Consider the following 23,589-nt stretch of genomic DNA (forward strand, 5'->3'; position numbering starts at 1 on the left):
TAGAAATTTGTTGGACCAATATTACTCTTATCTTGGACTAGCATTCCTGATTAGTAGAGGAAATTTATTTCTAGATATTGTATTTTATATTTTCCTTTCAAAACCCTTGAATTTGTTTAGAATTATATAATAAAACAACTTTAGGTTAATCATCCATTTTCATTTATTTCTTTTTTCTTAAGAATCTCCACCCTAGATGAAGTATGCTTTAATTATTAAATCAGTTTTTTAGTTGTAATGTTTTACTCACTCTGGTTATTAAGATTTAATATGATATTTTGTATATTCACTAAAAAGTCTCAACGTCTCAAGTGATCCTTTTCAATGTTAGATACACCCTTTTATTTCTCCTATAGTATTCACGTCTTGTAGTATTCATGCCTATTAGATATGAGAAGAATATGGGCGTTGGATATATGTCCAACACCTGTATCCAATTTAAACACTTGTATCCTCTAATTTTTATATGATGTTTGAAGAGGAAGAAGCGCACATATGCTAGTACATTTTTTTTTTTTTTTTGGCCTCCTCTCACATGGTTGAGAGACAGAAATCCTATATTTTTTTATATATATCTTACTTAATTTCAAATATATTTCTAAATAATTTACTCATATCATCTAATAAATTTATATAATATGAATATAGATATAGATATGTGTATGTTAGGTGTTCCCGTAACTTTTGAATATATATCTCAATATCTTAAGATTTAAGAATTAAAAAGTCTCGTACTTGTCTAGGCATTAACAACTGATACTCATACTCAGTCATGTAATGTAGATGCTGTTATTATAAATGGATCTTATAGCTTATATATGATAGCGTACTAGTTGGAAAGCAAACGGAAGAGAGTGAATTGTTGGTTCCAATTGAGGTGTACTATCATAAATTAGGAATTAAAATATTAGTTTTAATATTCACAATTCACAAGTGAAATAGTAAAAGCTCAAGAATAAATAACCCTATACAATGAATTCTAATTTTGTGAATTTCGAAAACTATGTATGGATCATAAATTTGTATAGGGATTTTAAAGAGAAAGAGAAAAAGTGTGTGATATGTAACTATATGTTATTCATATTTCACCCAACATTTCCCTTTTCTTTTCTAAATTCCTACCTAAATCCATGATCAAACACAACCTAAGAGAAACTTTCACACTTCAGAAAGAACGAACTTTTGATCTTTCAAAATTTATAATTGAATGGAAGAAAATTTTATGTAAAATGTACTTCAGATATATTAATTTGATACTTCTTTTAATTGCAAATTTAGCAGTATAGTGAACAAAATTTTAATTTTTGGAAAAATCATGGTTTGATAGTTTTAAAATACTTATTTCTCGATTGTCTAGAGCTTGTTTTCCTTTTTGGATACTTGGACGTTAAAATGTGGCTTACGCACAATGGAAGAAAAAGAGAGAAAAACAAAAGTATTCATATAAACAACATACCTCGTCAATTATGTGTGGTATGGTTTGATTGATGTCGCTTATCCATAGCCAGTCTTCTCCTTCTTTGCCTGGGTACCACTTGTCCCTTCCCTCCTTCACAAATACACGTTGCAACTTTGGGGTGCATATGACTCCAGGAGAGGTGGTCTTCAATTTAGGGCATTTAAGGATAGTGATGTGTTCTACCAAAGGCAATTCCCAATCATGAGTAACGTGGCAAAAACTCTTGAGCTCTGGCAGATCTTTGAGTTCCAAATACTCCCATTTAGGCAATGGAGTTCTATTTATCCTTCCTCCTTCTTCTTCCTCCTTTGCAACTACTTCTTCCATTATCGAGCATCTAATTATGACTAGCCTTTTTAGATGCGTAAGATATCTGGCCATAAAAGGAGAGAACATATTTCTCAAACTGTCACAATCTGAGACATACAAGCTAAATAGTTAGTTGAACGAGCCGGTCTGAAGTTGATTGCACCATATTTCATTCATGTTCTGAAATCCATGCAGTTTCAATTCCTCTAAGCTAGGGAATGCAACCTGCAAACCAAACAACTGCATTGACAACCATACTACCAAAAGTAATATAAAATGTTTAAAAAGGAGATTTATTGCTCTAGTGTTATTACAGTATTCAACTTCTACCATTCACCTTTTCATTGAAGAGACTTTGTCCCGGGGTTTGGATGTGTTCAAATGATGTCGCCACAGTAGTAGTCACTTTCGGGAAGATACTCACAAGGTTTTGCATATCATAAAGACGCAGAACTTTCAATTGAGTGAACTCAATTTTATCCACCAAAATTTCACACTGGCTGTCCTCCCCCCTAACAATTGTTGACATCATTTTACATCCCCTTATTTCCAATTCTTGGAGTTGTAACATACACTTCATCATGGATTGTGGGAATAGATATCTCAAGTTACCACAATCATGAACATGTAGAATACTTAATTGTGAAATGTGCGTAAATCCAATGGGATCTCTCTTTGAAATATAATCCAGTCCGGGTAGATGTTTTAATTTTAGAGATTTCAAGAGCAAGAGCATCTCTAATTCTTGTTCCTTACCGTCCACCATTTCCGATTCGAACACCTTCTCTAGTGAACTACAATTTTCTACAGTCAGATCTTCAAGATTTCTCAGCCTCGTAAGAAATTGTGATGGAAAAACACAGAGCAATTTGTCACAGTTTTCTACATGTACTTTTCTAAGTTTAGAAAAGAAACCCACTGAGATTGGAATGTGTCCTAGCCCTTCTAGATTGTCAAGATACTTGAGTTCTAGCTCCTCCAAGCTAGGTAATGAAACCTGAAAAATAAAAGTTTTGTCAGTGGTAGTTATAACAATTGTAGGAATGGTATGGAATATCACTCTATCTCTGTCTCTCCTGTTGTAGTCTGCATATATGATCAATAATCTTTACAACCAAAACGTTTAAATTAATGAAATAAGATATGATTGCCTTTTTTTCATTTGGTTATTGAGACCAAAAAAAAAAAAAAAATTAATCCTTGACAATGAAAAGAGAAAGAAGAGAAACAAATGATTGTGTCATGCAACTAAAGAAACTAACTATAGAATAAGCTACCTTCTAATAGTAAAATTTCCATCCATGACAAAATGACAAAACCATTTCTAAAGATCTTAGCTTATTTCCAAACAGAGTCAGTGGCAGGAACAGATCTAAGATTTGAGCTTTGGAAGGAGGGAAACACATGTAACTTTTCATCGAAAAAATTATTATATTTTAAATTTTGATTTGTACCTACACAAAAAAATAAATAATATTACTATTAATCAGACATTCTTTGTCAATATAATTGAGCACAAAAATATAATTAGACATATTTCTTATCTGCATTAACATAACAAAATATTAACTATTACTATGTCTCCGTCTAGTAAAGCTAACTATTTGAAAATGGTGTAACCATCACTTTTTATAATATATATAAAAATATCTATGTTAAACTCAACATCAAAACCTTAATTAATATCTTTCTTAATAAATATGATTAAGTAACTTCCTACAAAATCATCTTCCATCTTATTACGTAGTTTAGTTTTGAAAAGAAATTATAATTGAAAATGTATGTTTTTATGAGTATAATGATAATCCATTTCAATAAGCGATATTTTATTCACTTATTTTAAGAATGTCATGTTGAAATATATAATATTTTTATTTCCAAACAATATTATTATTTCTAGAGAATGAACAAACAAAAATAAATGCAAAATAAGATGTATAAGCAAATTAAAGTGTGATTTATAAAAGAAGAAAAAAAAACATAAATGACATGAATAGAAAACAAGAATAGTATATAAAAACATACAAGTAACTTTATACAATATAGAAATATAATAAACAATACAGTTAACAAATAGAATAGATCAATATTTGATAAAATTTAATTTAAAAATTATTTTTAAAATTTTGTAATGTAAATAATTTGGAGGGTACGAACTACTGAAATTTTGTAAATGCAAAGTACTCCAATTTATAATTATCTTACTAATTAAGGCCTAATAGGTGAACTTATTTTCTATTAGATCCTATGAGAATTAATAACTTCTTTTTTTTTTTTTTTTATCAAACACTATTAAAAAAATGTCACTAATTATTAATTTTCAGTAACAGTTTGCAATTTTGTCACAAAAAAAAGTCGATAATTTTCAATTTTCACCGACGGTTTGAAAAATTCATCACAGAAAAATATTACTAATTGTAGGTTTTAGCTACAATTTATAAAAGCTGTGAAAAAAAAGTCACTAATAGTCAAATTTTAGCGACATGTAAAAATCGTCACAAAAAATTATTTTTAATAACAATTTTATTAGGACTTATTTTTAATAGGAATTGAAAAGAATTAATTCTAACTATTAAGATGTATTAATAATTTACTTTAATTTTTTAAAAAAAAAATTACAGTGCGACGGCACCAATCTGCACCCCTAGATCTATCATTGGTGAGTGGTTAATACTTTTAAGAAACCGTTACTTATTCTTTGATGACTTTTGTGTAGAATATTCAGTCATGCTTTCTTCTACTTGGCTACTTTTATCACACATGAGAGAAGAACAAGATGTTTCGATAATTTGAGGAACGATTATTGTAAACTACGTTACTCTAGTGTTCTTTTTATATATAAAACACATTATTTTAATAATTTCAATAATATTATGATGGTCCTATTTTTTTAGAAAAATTTCACTTTAATCTTAGGTTTACTTTAAGTGCGATTTATCTTTTTATTATTTAAAAATAAATACATAACTCCCTATGATTTGTAGAATAAATATTTTTTTAGACAAACCTCACTTTACTCCTTCGTTTACTCTATGTCGGTTACCCTATGCCATTTACAAATAAGCACATAACTCCTCCTAGTTTGTGGACTAAATTTTTTTTTAGGTAAACTTCACTTTACTCTTGTGGTTTACTCTAAGTGTGGTTTACCTAATGTCATTTGGAAATAATCTAATCTTTATGATTTGTGAATTAAAGTATACTATTAGATATGAAAGACATTAACAAGTGTAAAACACATTCCAAGATGTAAGAGGTAAACCACAAATAGAGTAAGACACAAGAAATATTAAAGTAAATTTTGCCTTCTAAAACACTTACGAAATACTTGTGGTTTGGACAATGACATTACTTATGTACAAGTGTATTTTAGTCTTTTAGCTCACACTTTGCTCTACAAACCACAAAAGATTAGTTCCCAATGACAAAGAGGTTATGCACACATAGGCCAAACTACAAGAAATTAAAGTGAATTGGCCCCTTTTTTATTTTTTTATGTTTCAACACAACATTGGTAAGATAATCTTTTTTTTTAATTTTTTCTTGAATATTTATAATAAACATAAACATATAATGTAAAAAATGAATAGTTAAAATTTTATGCAAAAATATAACACATTTATAAATATTTATTGGGAAAATTACAATTTATCCCCCTCATCTATTGTATTTGAATTAAAAGTTTTAACACTTGATCCCCTTATCTATTTTATTTTATTTTTTTCAATTTGGACCTTCATGGCGAAAATATTTTTTCAACTATATCTACAACTCAATATCACTCTACCCCTACAATTAAAAAATTGTTTAATTTTTAAGCTAAAATACAATTTTTTTTGTTAATTGTTTTCATACTTTAGTAAGAAAATTTAAATTTTTAGATGCACCTAAACAGTAAATATTTGTGAAATATTTTTTAAAAATTCACTAATGATGAAAAAAAAACTAGTATATTTTTGTATTTTTTGTTTTTAGTTAACTTTTTTTTTATATATAGAATTTTTCATAAATATTTACTTTTTAGATGCATCCAGAATAGATGTACCTAAATATAAAAAAGTTTTAACTAAAACTAAAAAAAATTCATTAAAGACAAAAAAAAAAAAAAAAAAGTTCAAAAATTGTTTATAAAAACTAAACCAAACAAACTGATAATGTCATTTTAGGCCTTCCATTTGAGATGTCATGCATAAGTCACATGTCAAATTTTAATGTATTTAAGAGACATATCCTTAACAAAATATTTTTAATGATACAAATTTATAAATGTATTATTTTTTAGTTGAGGGGGTCAAGTGAGATTGGGTGATAATTCAAGAGAGTAAAATGTAATTTATCTTATTTGATGAAAGGGTATTTTCATCATAAAAGTCCAAATTGAAAAAAATTAGTAGAGGAGGGGAGTTAGGTGTTATAAATTTCAATTGAGGGGAGTAATATGATATAGTTGATATGATAAAATGTAAAAAAAATGTTGGTCAATTGATAAGAGATTAATTACAAATATGAAAGATATTTATAGAGGGGTGCTATTAGCACTCCATAAATTATTTTGGACTTCCCATTTCTTTGGATCCTCACTTATAAATTTTGAAACTCTCAAAATTTCTTTCCCCTCCAAATAATATCAAAAGTATCATTGTGAAAACATTTCATCCATTGAATGCACACCCCAACACCCCAAAAAATCCCTCTTCTAAAAAACCCTAACAAAACCCACCAAAAAGAAGAAGAGTCAATGTGATTACTGTCTCTACTGCCTCATCAACCATTGTCACAGTTGATATGCCCTCTCTATATATATATACACACACAATTTCTTAGTTTTCTCGTAATAATTTATTCTCTTGTAGGGAAAAAATTATAATAATTGGTTTAGTTAGTTTTGTTAGTAGATATTATAAAATTGTGAGTTCAGCAAAAAAACTATGCAGCAATATTATCAAAGTTACGCGATGAAGGAATAACTTTTGAACTTGATAATGGATTTGGACTATTTCCGATAACGTTTGCATGTGTTAAAAATTTTGACCATTCAATGTGTTAAGAAATTTCCATGTTCAGGCCTGTATTGCCAAACTTGAAAAAATGAAAACTTTTGCAAGTTTTAACAATTTTGGTCGTTCAATATGTTAAGAAATTTTCATGTTTGGACCTGCATTCCCGAACACTACTTATTTGTTTGGGAATGCCTTCCTAAACAAATAAACAATGTTCGGGCCTGTGTTCCCGAATTTCAGTCATATGTTCAGGAGTTCAATCTCGAAAAAATGATGAACAAATTTTATTATTTTTGCCATTTTTTTTTAAGAAATTTAACCATACAATGCCAATCTCCTCTGAGCTAAGAACAACATCAATGCTATAAACCTCCTCTAAGCTTTTATTATTGTACTCTTGTCTTATGAAGTTGTGGTTACTAGAAAAATTTCTATTCATTGTCATTGCCGGAGAAGTGTAAGTAGTCAAATGATTGCCATTGTTACCGCCGTAATATTACTGCCAAAGGGTTTTCAAGGTTTTGAGGGTGGGTAGGTTTTTGAAGATGGGATTTGAAGAAGATGGATGGGTGGTGATAGAGGCGAATGCTCTCATAAACCCTAATTCATGATGTAGTGGGTGTGTAGGTTTATTTGTGAGATGAGGTGCCCCAAAATTAATGATATCCTGTTTAGTAATTTTATTTGAGGTTATTATTGTAATAAAAAAAAAGTAAAAAATTGAGGGGTCTAAAATAATTTATTAGGTGCTAATAGTAGCACTCTATTTATATCATCAATTAGACTACTAAAATGTAATTTATACATATTTGTTTGGATTTTTTTTTTTAATTTGTCGTGTGAGCATGACTTTAACATATCATATTTATGTCTATGGTTTTGAATATAACATATTAATTATTTGAAAAAAGGGAAAAACAAAAATCACATATGAAGTTTATCTCATATTTAGTAATGCTAATCAGAGTTTTCCATATAGAAATTTAGGTCTTTTTACTGTATAATCACATTTTATGACATAGTATTAACTCTTTTTTCCCCTCCCTAGGTTTCAATTTTCACATTTTTTTAAAAATTTATTTACAGCAAATCTTATTAGAATGGAGAAACTATGTCAAAGTGGAATAATCAAAGTTTTGCAAAGAGTAACTGAGATGCTTCCATGGATTCAGAACCTTGTCCTCATAATAAGAATAGAATGATTAGTTTTTCTTGTAGAAAAAATTAAGAAAGAACGAAAGAAAGAGAGAGAAGAGCTTAAGAAATGAAAGACGTGTGGACATACCTAGTGGGGGAAAAGAGATCGGAAGGTAATAATGTAGAAGAGCTGCTCGAGTAGTGGTAGATACCCAAGACGCAATTTCTTCAATTGAGGGAACTCAATCTCGTCATTCGAATAAGACGTCCCTCTGAAAAAACGAAAGAGCATTCGTAGTCTCCACAAAGTCATGGATTCTAAGGCTGGAAACTCCATCTTGTTTGTTGCATCATCTTCTCCTTTTTCCTTCACAATAACTTCTTTCATTCCACAATTAGATATTTCAAGATGTTTTAATTTTCCAAACGAGCCGGTTGGAAGTGGGCAATATATCGGTCCTAAATTGGGTAGAACAAGCGAGCTCTAATTTCTCCAGGATAGGAAATATAGGAGCCTCGGCCCATAATGACCCATCGACAAGCCATCGTATTCTACCACAATCAAATATTGTAAGATGTTTTAGTTTCCCAAAAGAGCCGGTTGGAAGTTGGCAGTCACATATCTTTTCTAAATCGCGTAGAGAACTGAGCTCTAATTTCTCCAGGATAGGAAAAATAGGAGCCTTAAATATATGTGGATGTGGGAAGAATCCCATTGTATATAAAACATATTCTGGTGTAGCACAATCATGAATTACTAGTTCCTTCAAGTGTTGGAGTCCTTCAACTCCCTCTAGAGACAACTCTCGCACTGCATCATTCGAACTCAGCCCCTTAACTCTAGAACTGCACTACTCTTTAACAACAACTTGACGCATTCTAATGGGATAGTACACGAGCCACGAAGTTTGAGAAGCTTTCCGAATCTTGTTATGTGTTTTGTAAAAATAGAGTCGTCGCCATCATAACCTATACAAATTGAGTATTTTTTCAATTTGCTAAACAATGGGATTCTTGGCAAAAACTCGACATTTTGTATATTAATCTCTAAAGTATTCAAATTGGACAAGGATTCAAACTCTCTCAAGCTCGCATTTGCTCCTCCTTCCTTGCCTGCTAGTTCCCAAAAGAATCCGCAGTCAACCATGTACAACTCTTGTAATTGGACTAGGGCTGATATGACAGCATATGCTATTCTTTGAAGTTTACCACATCTTGTCAGATCTAACAACTTAAAATTAACCAGTCTTCTTATTTCAGCAGGTAACTCCTCAATGTTGGAACCACGAAAGCTGAGGATTTCCAGATTCAATAGCCATCCAATTACAAATATATTATCAAACTTTTGACATTGATCAAGATGCAATGTCGACAGGTTGCTCAAGAATTGCAGTGACGACGGCAGTAACGAGATGTCTTCCGTGATTGCCAGGTCCAAAACTTTGGGTTCTCCCATGCCCTCAAAAAAATTGTCTGGTATTTTTAGTGAACTATTCGAGCATCGTACAAGTAAAAACTCAAGGTTTTTGCATCTCAATCCACCTGGAAACTCTACAATTTCATTTGACATCACCGAAATGGAAGTGTTAAGCTCACATGTCACCTTCTTTGGCCACTCTCTCGATTTGGCACCATGGATTGTCATAAAACCATGCTCATCTTTAGCCGCAATTGATATGGCGACATCGTGCACTACATCGTGCATTTTTATTTGCTCCTCCTCATCACCATCCAACAGTAAATAACAACTTTTAAGTTGATCAACTAAGACATTCACTTGATCTCTTACTGTTAGGGAAAATATGTGATTCCCCACAAGTAAATCAATTAATAGAAATAAAAACTAATGCGGAAAAATTAAATCAGAAGCAACACAAGAATTTTTACGTGGTTCCCTCAATGTGAGGTACGTCCACGGGATCGAAATCTGATTCCACTATCAACCAAATAAGTTTCAAACGATTACAAACGAGACACGAATGGTCTCACAAACCACCCTTAGGTGAATTCCAAATAATCACAAATAAACAAAGAGGAAAGACCTCACCAAATAGATGAACCAAAATCTTCAGAACCAGAGTTGAAGAAGATCCAAAATAACGAACCAAATCAACACCGAAAACGAAGCAAAGAACCACCCAAATTAATTCCACAGTTCACACACCCAAATAATTGATTTCACCAAAGTGGAGTATATAGCAGCCGTTCTCTTCACCTAAGGATGAGCAAAAAACAAACCCTAGAAATATTGTGAATCTAGGGTTTATTATCAAACCTTAGTTGTTTTCAAATTGGATTGGATCTCCACAAATTAAATATAATATATAAAAATATATTATAATTAATACTAAACCAAATTAAACTCTTTTTCCAAAACTAATTGGGTCCCACACTCCAATAAGGAGGTATACCCAACAATTTTCCCCCTACCGACTTAGGTAGAGAGATCAACTATACCCCCCAAAGTTCGACACTTTAAATATTTGTTCTTCGACAAACTCTTTGTCAACATATCCGAAATATTATCATCTTTGTGAACCTTTTCGAGTTGTAACAATTTCGAACCTAACACATCACGAATCCAGTGGTATCTCACATCAATGTGTTTCGATCTCGAATGAAAAGTAGAATTTTTACTCAAGTGAATAGCACTTTGACTATCACAATAAAGCACATACTTTTCTTGCTTTAAACCCAACTCTTGCAAAAATTTCTTCAACCATAACTCTTCTTTGCAAGCTTCTGTAATAGCAATAAATTCAGCTTCGGTAGTTGAGAGAGAAACACATTTTTGTAATTTAGATTGCCATGCCACAGCTCCCCCTGCAAAAGTTATCAAATACCCCGAAGTAGATTTCCTAGAATCAATATCACCGGCCATGTCAGAATTTGTGAACCCATCAAGCATCGGCTTACCATCCCCAAAACACAAACACACCTTCGAAGTCCTTCGAAGATACCTTAGAATCCATTTTACCGTTGCCCAATGTTCTTTACCCGGATTAGAGAGAAAACGACTCACCACACCAACGGAGTGAGCAATATCCGGCCTTGTACAAACCATGGCGTACATCAAAGAACCAACTGCTGAACCATAAGGAACTTTCAGCATCTCTTCCTTATCTTTCTCACTTGTAGGACATTGATTCGAACTAAGCTTGAAGTGACCCGCAAGTGGACAACCAACCGGCTTTGCTTTATTCATATTGAACCTCTCAAGAACTTTCTCAATGTAGCTTTCTTGAGACAACCAAATCAGCCTCTCTTTGTGATCACGAACAATTTTCATACCAAGTATTTGCTTTGCCGGTCCCAAATCTTTCATAGCAAAAGACTTGCTCAACTCCAATTTCAACCTATTAATCATGCTAGAATCTTGACCCACAATTAACATATCATCAACATAAAGCAAAAGAATAATAAATTTACCATCCGGAAAATTTTTCACAAACACACAATGGTTCGAAGTGGTTTTAGAAAAACCATTATTCATCATGAAATAGTCAAATTTTTTGTACCATTGCCGCAGGGCTTGCTTGAGACCATACAAATTTTTCTTTAATTTGCAAACAAATTTCTCTTTTCCTTTCTCCACAAAACCTTCCGGTTGCTCCATGTAAATTTCTTCTTCAAGATTACCATGAAGAAATGCGGTCTTCACATCAAGTTGTTCAACTTCAAGGTTCATACTTGCAGCCATGCCAAGTACAACCCGAATACATCTTCATAACCGGTGAGAAAATCTCGTCAAAGTCAATACCTTTCTTTTGCCCAAAACCTTTCACAACAAGACGTGCTTTGTACTTCAGATTCTTACTATCATTCTTCAATTTGAAAACCCACTTATTTTTCAGAATTTTCCTCCCCTTAGGCAACTTCACTAAATCATAGGTGTGATTTTTAAGTAAAGAATTCATCTCCTCTTCCATGGCCTTTTTCCAATCACCTTTCTTTGCATGTTCAATTGCTTCTTGGTAGCTCTCGGGCTCCCCTTGATCGGAAATCAACACAAATTCATTGGGAGGATACTTTCTTGAAGGTTGTCGGTCCCTTGTAGATTTCCTCAACTCAAGTTGTGGTGGCGGTTCTTGAGTTGGATGCTCTTCCTCAATTTCTGACTCAACTTCGTTAGGATTAGCATCATCCTCCACATCTTCAATAGGTGGCTGCACATCTCCCCCATTTTCATCATCAACTGAAGATGAAGGAGATGAATCCATGTCAATGAGATCACTAGTTTTTGGCTCCGGTTGATCACCTTTGCCAAAGTCTTCAATTGTTTGGTCTTCAAGAAACACAACATCACGGCTTCGAATGATTTTCTTGTCGACCGGATCCCACAATCTATACCCAAATTCATCACGTCCATAGCCAAGAAAAATGCATTGTCTTGACTTACTGTCAAGCTTGGACCTCTCATCCTTTGGAATGTGAACAAAAGCTCGGCAACCAAACACTCTCAAGTGCTCATAAGTCACATCTTTGCCGGTCCAAACTCTTTTTGGAACATCACCATTCAAAGGATAGAAAGGAGACAAATTGATCACATTAACTGCTGTCCTCAATGCCTCACCCCAAAAGGATCTTGGCAATTTAGCTTGTGAAAGGAAACACCTTGTTCTTTCCACAATGGTGCGGTTCATCCTCTCGGCAACACCATTTTGTTGAGGAATCTTCTTAACTGTCTTTTGGTGCCGAATACCTTGGCTGCGACAATGCTCATCAATTGGCCCAATGTATTCACCACCATTGTCTGATCGGATGCACTTCAATTTCTGCCATGTTTCTCTTTCAACCATGGCCTGAAAATGCTTAAATACTTATAGAACTTGATCTTTAGTTTTTAGTAGAAAAGCCCAAACTTTCCTTGAATAATCATCAATGAAAGTAACAAAATAAAGTGCACCACCATGTGTTCTAACTTTTAAAGGACCACAAACATCCGAATGAATCAACTCCAAAACATTTTCTTTTCTAGAAGCAACATTTTTATGAAAAGAAACTCTATGTTGTTTACTTGCCAAACAATGAACACAAGCTTTAAGGTGTGTACCTTTCAAACCGGGTAGAAGCTCTTTCTTGAACAAAACTTGCAGCCCCTTTTCACTCATGTGGCCAAGCCACTTGTGCCACAATTCAGTAGAAGTATCATCTTCAAGTGCATTGATAACACCTTTACAAATTTTTCCTTGCATCGAATAAAGTGTATGAGTCTTCTTGCACTTAGCCACCACCAAAGAACCCTTTGTGAGCTTCCATATTCCATCACCAAATTTGTTGTTGAAGCCTTCATCATCTAACTTCCCAGTAGAGATCAAATTGAGGCGAATGTCGGGAACATGCCTCATATCTTTAAGCAACAACTTGCAGCCCAAATTTGTTTCCAAGCAAACATCACCCATGCCAATAATCTTGGACAAACCTTCATTACCCATTCGAACAAAACCATAATCTCCTTCGGTGTAGGTAGTGAAGAAATCAACTCGAGAAGTCACATGAAAAGAAGCACCGGAATCAATCACCCAATTACTCTCTTGGCCCACAAAATTGATACAATCATCTTCACAAACGACCATGAGATCATCGGTAATAACTGCCGTTGTGTCTTCTTGCTTCTTGTCCACGCTTTTGTCACGCCTTTTCTCCTTATTCTTGAGCTTTCGGCATTCCCGCTTCATGTGCCCTTTCTCATGGCAATAATAGCACTCAATGTCTTTCTTTGAAAAAGAACCATCTTTTGATTTATCACGGCTTTGATCACGACCATGAGGAGTCTTACTCCTCCCCCTTGTTTTGCTTCGGCCTCTCACAACGAATGCTTCCAAATGAGAGGAACCCGCTGATTTTCTTCTAGTTTCTTCATTCAACAGGCTACTAGTGACTTGGCATATTGTGACAACTCCATCGGGCGCCGAATTACTAACGGTCACAACCAAAGTCTCCCAACTTTCGGGTAAAGAACTAAGTAGCATCAAAGCCTGTAACTCATCATCAAAAACAATTTTCATAGAAGCAAGTTGGTTAACAATACTCTTTATTTCATTCAGATGTTCCGGAATAGGGCTGCCCTCTTTATATTTTAAATTAACCAACTTACGAAACAGAAAAGCTTTATTTGTGGCTGATTTCCTATCATAAAGGCCCTCTAATTTTTTCCATAAATCATGTGCTGAAGTTTCAGTAGCAACATGATGAAACACACTGTCATCAATCCATTGACGGATAATACCAACGGCTTTTCGATTAAGCCTCTTCCATTCATCATCTTTCATACCCTCAGGTTTGCCACTATCACCCTCAATGGGTCCATACAAATCTTTACAAAATAATAGATCCTCCATTTTAGTTTTCCAAGTTACCCAATTACTTCCATTGAAGCTAGACATACGACCCACATTCCCCTCCATTGATTTATACAAATAAATAAACCCAAATAAACCGTAAGTTCTGATACCAGTTGTTAGGAAAAATATGTGATTCCCCACAAGTAAATCAATCAATGGGAATAAAAACTAATGCGGAAAAATTAAATCAGAAGCAACACAAGAATTTTTACGTGGTTCCCTCAATGTGAGGTACGTCCACGGGATCGAAATCCGATTCCACTATCAACCTAATAAGTTCCAAACAATTACAAACGAGACACGAATGGTCTCACGAACCACTCTTAGGTGAATTCCAAATAATCACAAATAAACAAAGAGGAAAGACCTCACCAAATAGATGAACCAAAATCTTCAGAACCAGAGTTAAAGAAGATCCAAAATAACGAACCAAATCAACACCGAAAACGAAGCAAAGAACCGCCCGAATTAATTCCACAATTCACACACCCAAATAATTGATTTCACCAAAGTGGAGTATATAGCAGCCGTTCTCTTCACCTAGGGATGAGCAAAAAACAAATCCTAAAAATATTGTGAATCTAGGTTTTATTATCAAACCGTAGTTGTTTCCAAATTGGATTGGATCTCCACAAATTAAATATAATATATAAAAATATATTATAATTAATACTAAACCAAATTAAACTCTTTTTTCAAAACTAATTGGGTCTTACACTCCAATAAGGAGGTATACCCAACACTTACGTCATCCACTTCGTCGATGCCTTCAAACCACCGCAATCCGATTCCGTATCTAACCAAATCTTCAATAGCAATATTACAGCCTTCTGGAAACAAGCAACAGAGCAGAAACAACTTCTTCGCTCCCTCATCTTGTAGAAATTTGTAACTCAAATATAGAGCCTGATACACTTTAGCAGGCACTCCTAACAAACTACTTTCTGAACAAGGGGTTCTTAGTTGTCGAAGCGCATTATTCCAATGATGTTGGTTTTGTTTGTTTGTAAGAGCCCTTCCTACAATTACGAGGGCAAGTGGTAAACCTCCACATTCATTTACAATCTGTTTTGCTAGCGGTAGCAGATCAGAGTTGTCAGCACAATCGCCTACCTTCTCTCTAAAGAGATGCCATGGTTCGTCACCCACTAGGACTTGAAGTTCGATATACCTTTTATTTTGCATTCCTTTCCATAGATTTCCATTTCGTGAAGTGAAAAGGATCTTACAACTCTTGTTGCTGCCTCCTTCCAAAGGAAATCCCAACTCCTCTAGTTCAAATTCTTCCCGAATGTCATCCAATATGACTAGAATTTTCTTATTGTCTAGCAGAAGTCTCTTGCGTAGGAGACTTGCTCTTGCTATCGGGCTCTCCCTGTCATCAAGTTTGAGACCCAACATGTCTGCGATACACCCTTGAACCTTAGTTAGGTCTGGCTCTTGGCTGACAACTGCCATTGGAAATTCATTGAAGAGATTTTTGGTTCTTTTTGCAACTTCTTTTGCCATTGTTGTCTTGCCCATTCCGCCCATCCTGCATATCCCAATCAAGTGGATCCCGTCATCTTCCAAGGCCTCAATGATCTCTTTCATGACCAGAATTTGAGAATCAAACCCCTGGAATTCTGTTGTTGTAGGTATAGGTTCTATGCTTGGTAGTGGTGGATTGTAGGACGACTGAATGTAGTTGCTACCCTCAGCATGGAGAAGAGCAAGTTCCTGAGTCTTCTTCACGGCTTTCCTGCCCAGTGAGTAACGCAACTTGAGATTTGGACACCACCGGATGAAACACCCCTTTTGAACGTGGGCCTTGTCTTTAATAATTGTCTCTGCCTCTGCTGTGTTATCATTTGCTTTAGTCAGCCATGCCTCAAGATGAGGTCCAACGGTTCTGACATTGTTGCGTGTTTCATCCACCCCTAGTTGAACCCCTTCTCTTGTCACTTTTAGGCTGTCCAATTGAGTCTCAAGATTTTGAATGTTGGTGTTGAAGCAAAACAGATAACCAAGCAACCAAGTACTCTCCAATTCCCCCCAGAGCTTTCCCCAAAAAGAAGAAACCAATTCCCTCAGATATTTAAACTTGTTCTTCTGCTGATGCTGTTTTGGTTAAAGTAAAAAAAATCAACAAACAAAAGCAAGATAAAAATCCAATACATATCCACAAACCAATGCAAGAGATTGTAATTCTAATTCTAATTTGGGAGACACTTAAAAAACAGTCAGTTTAGTGGTATTTTTTCAAATTTGTGCCAAAATATTTTACTTTTCACATCTCTTAAGTGTAGAAGGATTAAAAAAATAAAATAAAATAAGAGTAATATATATTGAAAAAATCCAAAAAAAAAAAAATCATTAGATACAAAAAAACAAGTTTTTTTTTTGTTTTGTTTTTTTTTGTTTTTTTTTAGTGGACTTTCTTTCAAAAAACAAAAAAAAACAAAAACAAAAACAAAAAAACAAAAAAAAAAATTATCTAGTCAAGTAGAACTTAAAAGTGTAAAGCTTTGTACTAAAGACAAATATAAATTAACCAAATGTTACTGAAAAAACAACCCCAAACACAAGATTGAAAGTTTATCTTCTCTTTTTTTTTTTTAGGATAAATTCACTCACGGCCCTTGAGGTTGGTTTAGAAAAAATACAATTATCTCTATACTTTTGACATAATTGCACCAATCTCCCTTGATGTTTCAATTCATGTAACACTTAAGTCCTTTTTCGTCATTAACTTGTGAGTTATATAAATGAAAAAATTGTGTTATCTCGCCTTTTCTTCTAAATTATATATTTACCTTATTTATTTATTTATTTATGTGTCTATCCACTATGTGCATTAATGTTGATTACTTTAACTTTATTAGAAGAAAAGTTAGTGTAATTATGTTAAACTTTAAGATTAATTATATTTTTATCAAATCTCAGAAGAAGTGAGTGTAATTTACTTTTTTATTATTTTATTCATGTAACAAATTAGAATAACAACCACAAAATGGTGAAAAGAATGAGTGTCCTTAACAAGGAGTCATACTATACAAACATGATTTTGTACCTAAAAAAAAAATTATAGAATGACGGGTTTTTTAGCATTAGCAGTGGCGGACGCAAGAATTTTAGTTAGAGGGGGCCGCATTCAAATTCACATTAAATTTTAGGATAATTCTATTTGCACACCATACAAGTTCTCAGTACACACCATACATATTTTCGGATATAAATTTCCGAACAAATATCAAATGTTCGGATTTAGATTTATGAACATAAAATAGTTTTTCGATATAAATAATTGAACGACCTATATATTTGAACAATTTATTTTTGTTCATAACTTTAAATTCAAACATTTGATTTGTTTAGAAATTTATATTCGAACACATTTGTGGTGTGTGCTGAGAGTTTGTATGGTGTGCAAATACAATTTTTTTAAAATTTTAATTCTTTTATTAATAGTTAAATCATCATACATAAGTATATCAAAAGATACACTTTTATAGCTCTACAAAATAAGAATAAAAGATACACTTTTATAGCTATACAAAATAAGAATATTATTCATCTGAATAGGAGCGGTTCGACAAGAGGTTTAATGTAAAATCTCAACGAACAGCCTTTTCTTACATTTAAATTATTATAAATTTTTAATGTAAAATACATTTTCCTCTCCAACTTTTATAATTAATCTTGAGATTATTCACAATCTTTATTATTATTTGGGAAAAAAATGGATCCTTTAATTGGATTTTTGGAGACTGATTTTTTTTAAAGCTTTATTAATGAGGGTCTTTAGAAAATAAGAATTTTAAGTTTTACTATTCAAGGTCTTTTGATTAAGGAGGAATTTTATCATACTTTTATCATTGGACCAACTATTTTTGACTTTTCATACATTGTTCCACACTAACAATTATTTATCACCCCTTATATAGTTAAATAAAGGGTTTGGCTTGTTGGGCTTGTGGGGTCCATCACGGATTTCGTTTTGATAATTCAAACCGTTAATATATAGAACTCGTTGAGTACTATATGCTTGTAAAAAATCACGTTTATCGGATATCGATAGCTACGTGATCAAATCAGTTTTGTATAAATAAAAAAATAAAAAATAAAAAAATAGACGGTGAAAAAATAAACAGTTAACAGAAATATGATCCGATGAAATAACTATCGATATCCGATTAACGTGATTTTTTACAGGCATATAGTACTCGACGAGTTCTACACATTAAACGATTTGGATTATCGAAACGAGACCCCTAATAGACTTCCACGGGCTCAACAGTTCCCTTCAGTCCGATCTGAGACTGAAGAGAAACCAGCCCCGTAAATAAAATATGAGCATAAAAAAATTATATACCTCACTACATAAATAAATCGCAATAAAATTACAATATAAAAATATCTTACAAAACACTCAAAACTTTTCTTCAGATTTAATTTTCAATTACAATAAAAATTATTAACACAAAATAATATATTTTTTTATTATTTACAAATTTTTGAAAATATATGAACTTGTGGGGGCCACCTCTCACGTGGATGATGGAATCCTTGGAGGGGCCATCCCTTCGGAACAGGGGTCCCTGTTGTGCTCAAAGCACAGTAGTGACTGTGGTGCTTCCGTTTGAGGTGTATTATGATCTTATTTTTATGATCTAAACCGTTCATATTGTAGGGTTTGTTGAGTACTTCATGCCTACCAAAAATTATATTAATCGGATATCACTAACTATATGATCGAATTGCCTATTTTGTATGCTATTTCTCAAAAGAAAAACTTATTATTTATTTTTTTGGTTATCAATCATATAGTTGTTGATATCCGATTAATATGATTTTTGGTAGGCATGAAGTACTCAACAAACCCTACAATATCAACGGTTTGGATCATAAAAATAAGACCATAACACACCTCAAACGGAGGCACCACAGTCACTACAGTGCTTTGAGCACAGCAGTGACCCCTTTTCCCATCCCTTCTTACTTCACCAAGTTAGCAGCAATGTAACATAAATTAATAGAGTTTGGGGAAGTTTTGCAGGGCCACAGGCCCCCTTCCGTCCGCCCAGGAGTAATATCGTATCACTCTGAATATGTTTTATGTATAAAAATTAGGCATGGCTTCTGTCCAGTCCGATTGCTGTTGGGCCCGTAGAGGCCCATCACGGTTCCCGTTTTAATAATCTGAACCGTGTAGAACTCGTCGAGTACTAAATGCTTGTAAAAAAATAACGTTAATCGGATATCGATAGCTATGTGATCAAATCAGTTTTGTATAAAAAAAAAATAGACGGTGAATAAATTAACGGTTGACAAAAATCTGTTTTGATCACATAGCTATCGATATCTGATCAACGTGATTTTTTACAAGCATATAGTACTCGACGATTTCTACACATTGTACGGTTTAGATTATCAAAACGGGACCCTTGGTGAGTCCCACGAGCCCAACAGCACGGTCCAGTTCGATTAAGGACTGGACAGAAGCCATTCCCATAAAAATTATGTTTGTAAATATATGATAATTAGGGGTCATCAATGGATTGGGTCAAATTTATCTAGACCATAATTATTGTGTTTAAATTTCATATTTTAGCGAGTTTTTTAGACTTTGATCAATCAATGGGTTGGTACATGTCGAACCTATTTAAAAGCTAAATCAAGTCCCACTCATAAGTCCAAATCTTACGGGTTAAAATCAAACCGAACTAGGCTACACATTTTTCATTACATTTTTTTAAAAAAATATTTTTTCATTTTTTATTTTTCTAATTTATTTTCCAACATAATTCAAGTATTTTAATTTTTTTTTTAGTTTTATTATGTGCATTTCTTAATTTTTAAAATCATAAAATTGACAATTTTATATTAGTTTTGGAGCTTTCTTAATTTTTCCTTTTGAATTTTTATGAGAGAATAAATTTTGCCAAATACCAATTACTGTAGGGTTACACCAAAGATCAATTTTAAATCCTTATCTTTTTGTTTTAGTTATGGATAAGTTGTCGAGAAATATTGAAAATATTGTGTCATGGTTTATGCTTTTTGTAGATGATATCGTGTTAGTGGATGAGACTAGAGAAAGAGTTAATACTAAGTTGGAAATTTGGAGAGAATCACTTGAATCTAAAGGATTTAGGATAAGCAGAACTAAGACAGAGTACATAGAGTGTAATTTTAGTAACAGTAACAATGGAAGCAGAGGAGAAGTGAAGATTGAGGACTAAGCACCACCTAAGAGTGAACATTTTTGTTATTCATGATTGACTATTATAACGGCTGGGAAGATTGGATCAAATGTGGTCTATAGAATTAAGACGAGGTGGCTTAAGTGGATGAGTATGTCTGGGATACTGTGAGATAAAAGAGTACCCATTAGACTAAAAAAGAAGTTCTATAGAATGACTATTAAACTAGCAATATTGTATGGGATAGAATATTGGGCAACTAAGAAATAACATGTAGATAAGATGAGTGTTGCTGAGATGAGAATGCTAAGGTGGATGTGTGGCAAAACTAGAAAAGATAGAGTTAGGAATGAATATATTTGAGAATGGGTAGGAGTAGTACCGATAGATGTTAAGTTGAGGGAGAATAGATTGAGATGGTTTGGTCATAAACAACGGAAACCAACAGATGCAATAGTGAAGAAATGTGATACAATGACAGTAGATAAAAATGTTAGAGGAAGGGACAAACCTAGATTGATGTGGGTTAGTGTAGTAAATAGATATATGAATCTTCTTAATTTGAGTAACAAAATGGCTTTGGATAAAATCGAATGGAGAAGAATGATTTATATAGCCGACCCCATTTAATGAGACTTAAGGCTTGGTTTGGTTTGGTTTAATAGATTTTGACAAATAAGAAAGGGAATTGTTTTATCTTTCCTTATAAGAAGCATAAATCATGGGATAATCAATATTTTTATAATTATTGGTTGAATGGGTTAGCCAATAGTGTTTTTTTAATTATATTTTAACTCAAAAATTCAAAAAAATAGTCAGAAGTTTTGGAGCTCTCACAAGGCTACTCACAAAAAGTTACTTTACAATAATATATAGTATAGATTATGTTTAGTTTAGGTAAGAATATTCATATTTACTTATTACCATCTATATAATTTGTGACAATGGTCGACTGGATAGGTTACAAGAATTTTAATAGGATTAAATGGGACATAAGTCTCCCAAATGTGATTTGAAAATAATAATAATAGTAACTAATTTATTGAAAAAAATAAATAAATAAAAAAACACTCTTCATTTACATGTTTTTACACTTTTTAGTAGACTTCAAAAATAAAAAAGCCATTATCAATGGTGACAACATCCTCAAGTAAATTTTCCCAAAATTTCTCTGCCCAAGTTTTCACATAATGGAAAGAGAATCTTTTATCAATGAAGTATCCAACCAAGGCATTTTCCCAATGGGAAAAGCCTTTTTTTTGAGATCTCAACATGGACGTTGTACATGCTATCTACTAGGTTCTCAATCTTATGGCCACCTAATTCATACTTCAGTTTTTGACACCTTGTTAATCTCTTCTTTAACTAAAGAGCTCCAAGCTTGTAGACTTACCTGATATAATAAGTGTATCACCATTAAGACATTCACCTTTGCCAGATCGTGTGTCTTCCATATGTAGTTTAATCGAATCCTCATTTCTACAAGATCACACATTTTCATCACCCTTCTGTTGCTTGGTGCCCACTACTTCTCTTGTTTGATCAGCGCTGAGTGAGCCAAGTTTATTTGACATTATCATTTCGTTTGCCGCAAGTGGGGACACAATGGCCAATTTTGGCCACTGTTTAAGATCAGTTAGCACTCTATTTGGTGTGTTCCATGCATTAGGTATTTGATGTTACTTTGATGATTGCTCAGTTGAGGATTGCATTTCCATAGTCAATCGCAACTGTGGTGTACCAAGATTTCCACACAAACATAGATCGACACAATCACATTCGATTGAACTATCCTCTGATTCTACATCCCTTAATCCCCTCTTATTTTCATTTGAGGGCCCATGCCATGGTCCCACAAAATCTCCAGATATAAGAGATTTGAGGGGTCCTTGGATGCGTGTAGACCGGCGGGGGAGTACAATAGGCATCTCATCGGTAGATAATTGAGCATTCACTTGATTATCAAACTCCTTTCAATGATACCTTGGTTGATTTGCACTTGCCAGATTTGTTTTTTGTTTTACTCTTGGCTAATTTGCTCTTGACAAGTTTGCCCTTCTTCAATGATAGCTTGTTACCCCCCCCTCTCTCTCTCTTTCCCATTTTATAATCTTATGACAGCTCAGTAGCAGCGTTTTCACTGAGGCATTTCGTCGAATAGATGGAGGGCGACTCAAGACCAACAAACAAAGCTCTAACAACTGCGAATATGTTACCAGAGCTCTCTCACCTCGGAAAACCAATGATTGAGTCGGCACTGATGATCTCTCTGTTTATGGGACCAGAAATTTCTTTCCGGCGATGGAGGACGAGCAATAAACAGTCAGCCGCAGAAAGCGAGCGCGGAAGAGCAGTTTGTGATGACCACTTGCAGCAGCTTGTTAAACAGAAAGGCCTTAACTTTGCTAGGATAGACACACTTCAAGTATGGACCAGTGAAAGACTTCTTATATAGTGTCGTTGATGGGGAAATCTAAAATCATTGTGATTTTGCTCTGATTTTGTTTGCTTCTTTCTTATCATCGGGCAAAACCCTATCTTTCAAAAAGATAATGATGAGGTCTATCCACGAGGATCCAAACTCGGCGCATAATACTTCAGCTGTTTTAGGCTTTTCAATACTTGGCCTTGGTAAAATATTGATCAGCAAAGGGTTCGGGATGGATGCGTCTGACATGGCTATAAAATCGGCCAACTCATCTGCCTTTTTGTTTTTTTTCTCTGCCGATTTATTCTATTCTTACAACGTCAAACTTCTTGATCTCCGTTTTGACCAACTCCTGATACTTGACCATTCTGTCATCTTTCGCCTCATATTCGCCAGATATTTAGTTGACTGCCAATTGGGAGTCACTGTACACCATTAACTCAGTAGCCTTTATACAGAAAGCGAATTTCAAACTGGCTAAGAGCTCTTCATACTCTACTTCATTATTGGATGTTGGAACCCAAGTCCAATCGCCTGCTCAACAATCAAATCATCTGGCGAGATAGGCACAATTTCAAGCCCAACTCCATGTCTGTTAGAAACCTCATCAACAAATAGTTTCTACATATATCCAACAAATAATTTCCAACAAACTGATGGATATGAAGATGTTTTTGGGTCTGGTACTTTAATTACTTCTTCAACTGCGTCCTCCAATCGAAGACTA

General features: G+C 33.6%; 1 protein-coding gene and 1 long non-coding RNA gene across 2 annotated transcripts; both read right to left on the bottom strand.

Moving 5' to 3' along the window:
- Positions 1–1,546: 1,546 nt before the first annotated feature.
- On the bottom strand, positions 1,547–2,696 carry LOC145804146 (uncharacterized). Its single transcript, XR_014345763.1, has 2 exons — positions 2,106–2,696; positions 1,547–1,993 (listed from the first exon to the last, which is right to left on the bottom strand). It is a non-coding gene; the product is annotated as an uncharacterized LOC145804146 (long non-coding RNA).
- Positions 2,697–8,731: 6,035 nt separating this feature from the next.
- On the bottom strand, positions 8,732–21,911 carry LOC114280278 (disease resistance protein At4g27190). Its single transcript, XM_082896863.1, has 3 exons — positions 21,828–21,911; positions 14,966–16,349; positions 8,732–9,693 (listed from the first exon to the last, which is right to left on the bottom strand). The coding sequence occupies exons 1-3, from the start codon at positions 21,909–21,911 to the stop codon at positions 8,732–8,734; spliced, it is 2,430 nt and encodes an 809-aa protein (XP_082752989.1).
- Positions 21,912–23,589: the final 1,678 nt, after the last annotated feature.

The sequence above is a fragment of the Camellia sinensis genome, chromosome 12, assembly GCF_055761805.1.
Source record: "Camellia sinensis isolate YWXY chromosome 12, ASM5576180v1, whole genome shotgun sequence".
Classification (NCBI taxonomy): Eukaryota; Viridiplantae; Streptophyta; class Magnoliopsida; order Ericales; family Theaceae; genus Camellia; species Camellia sinensis.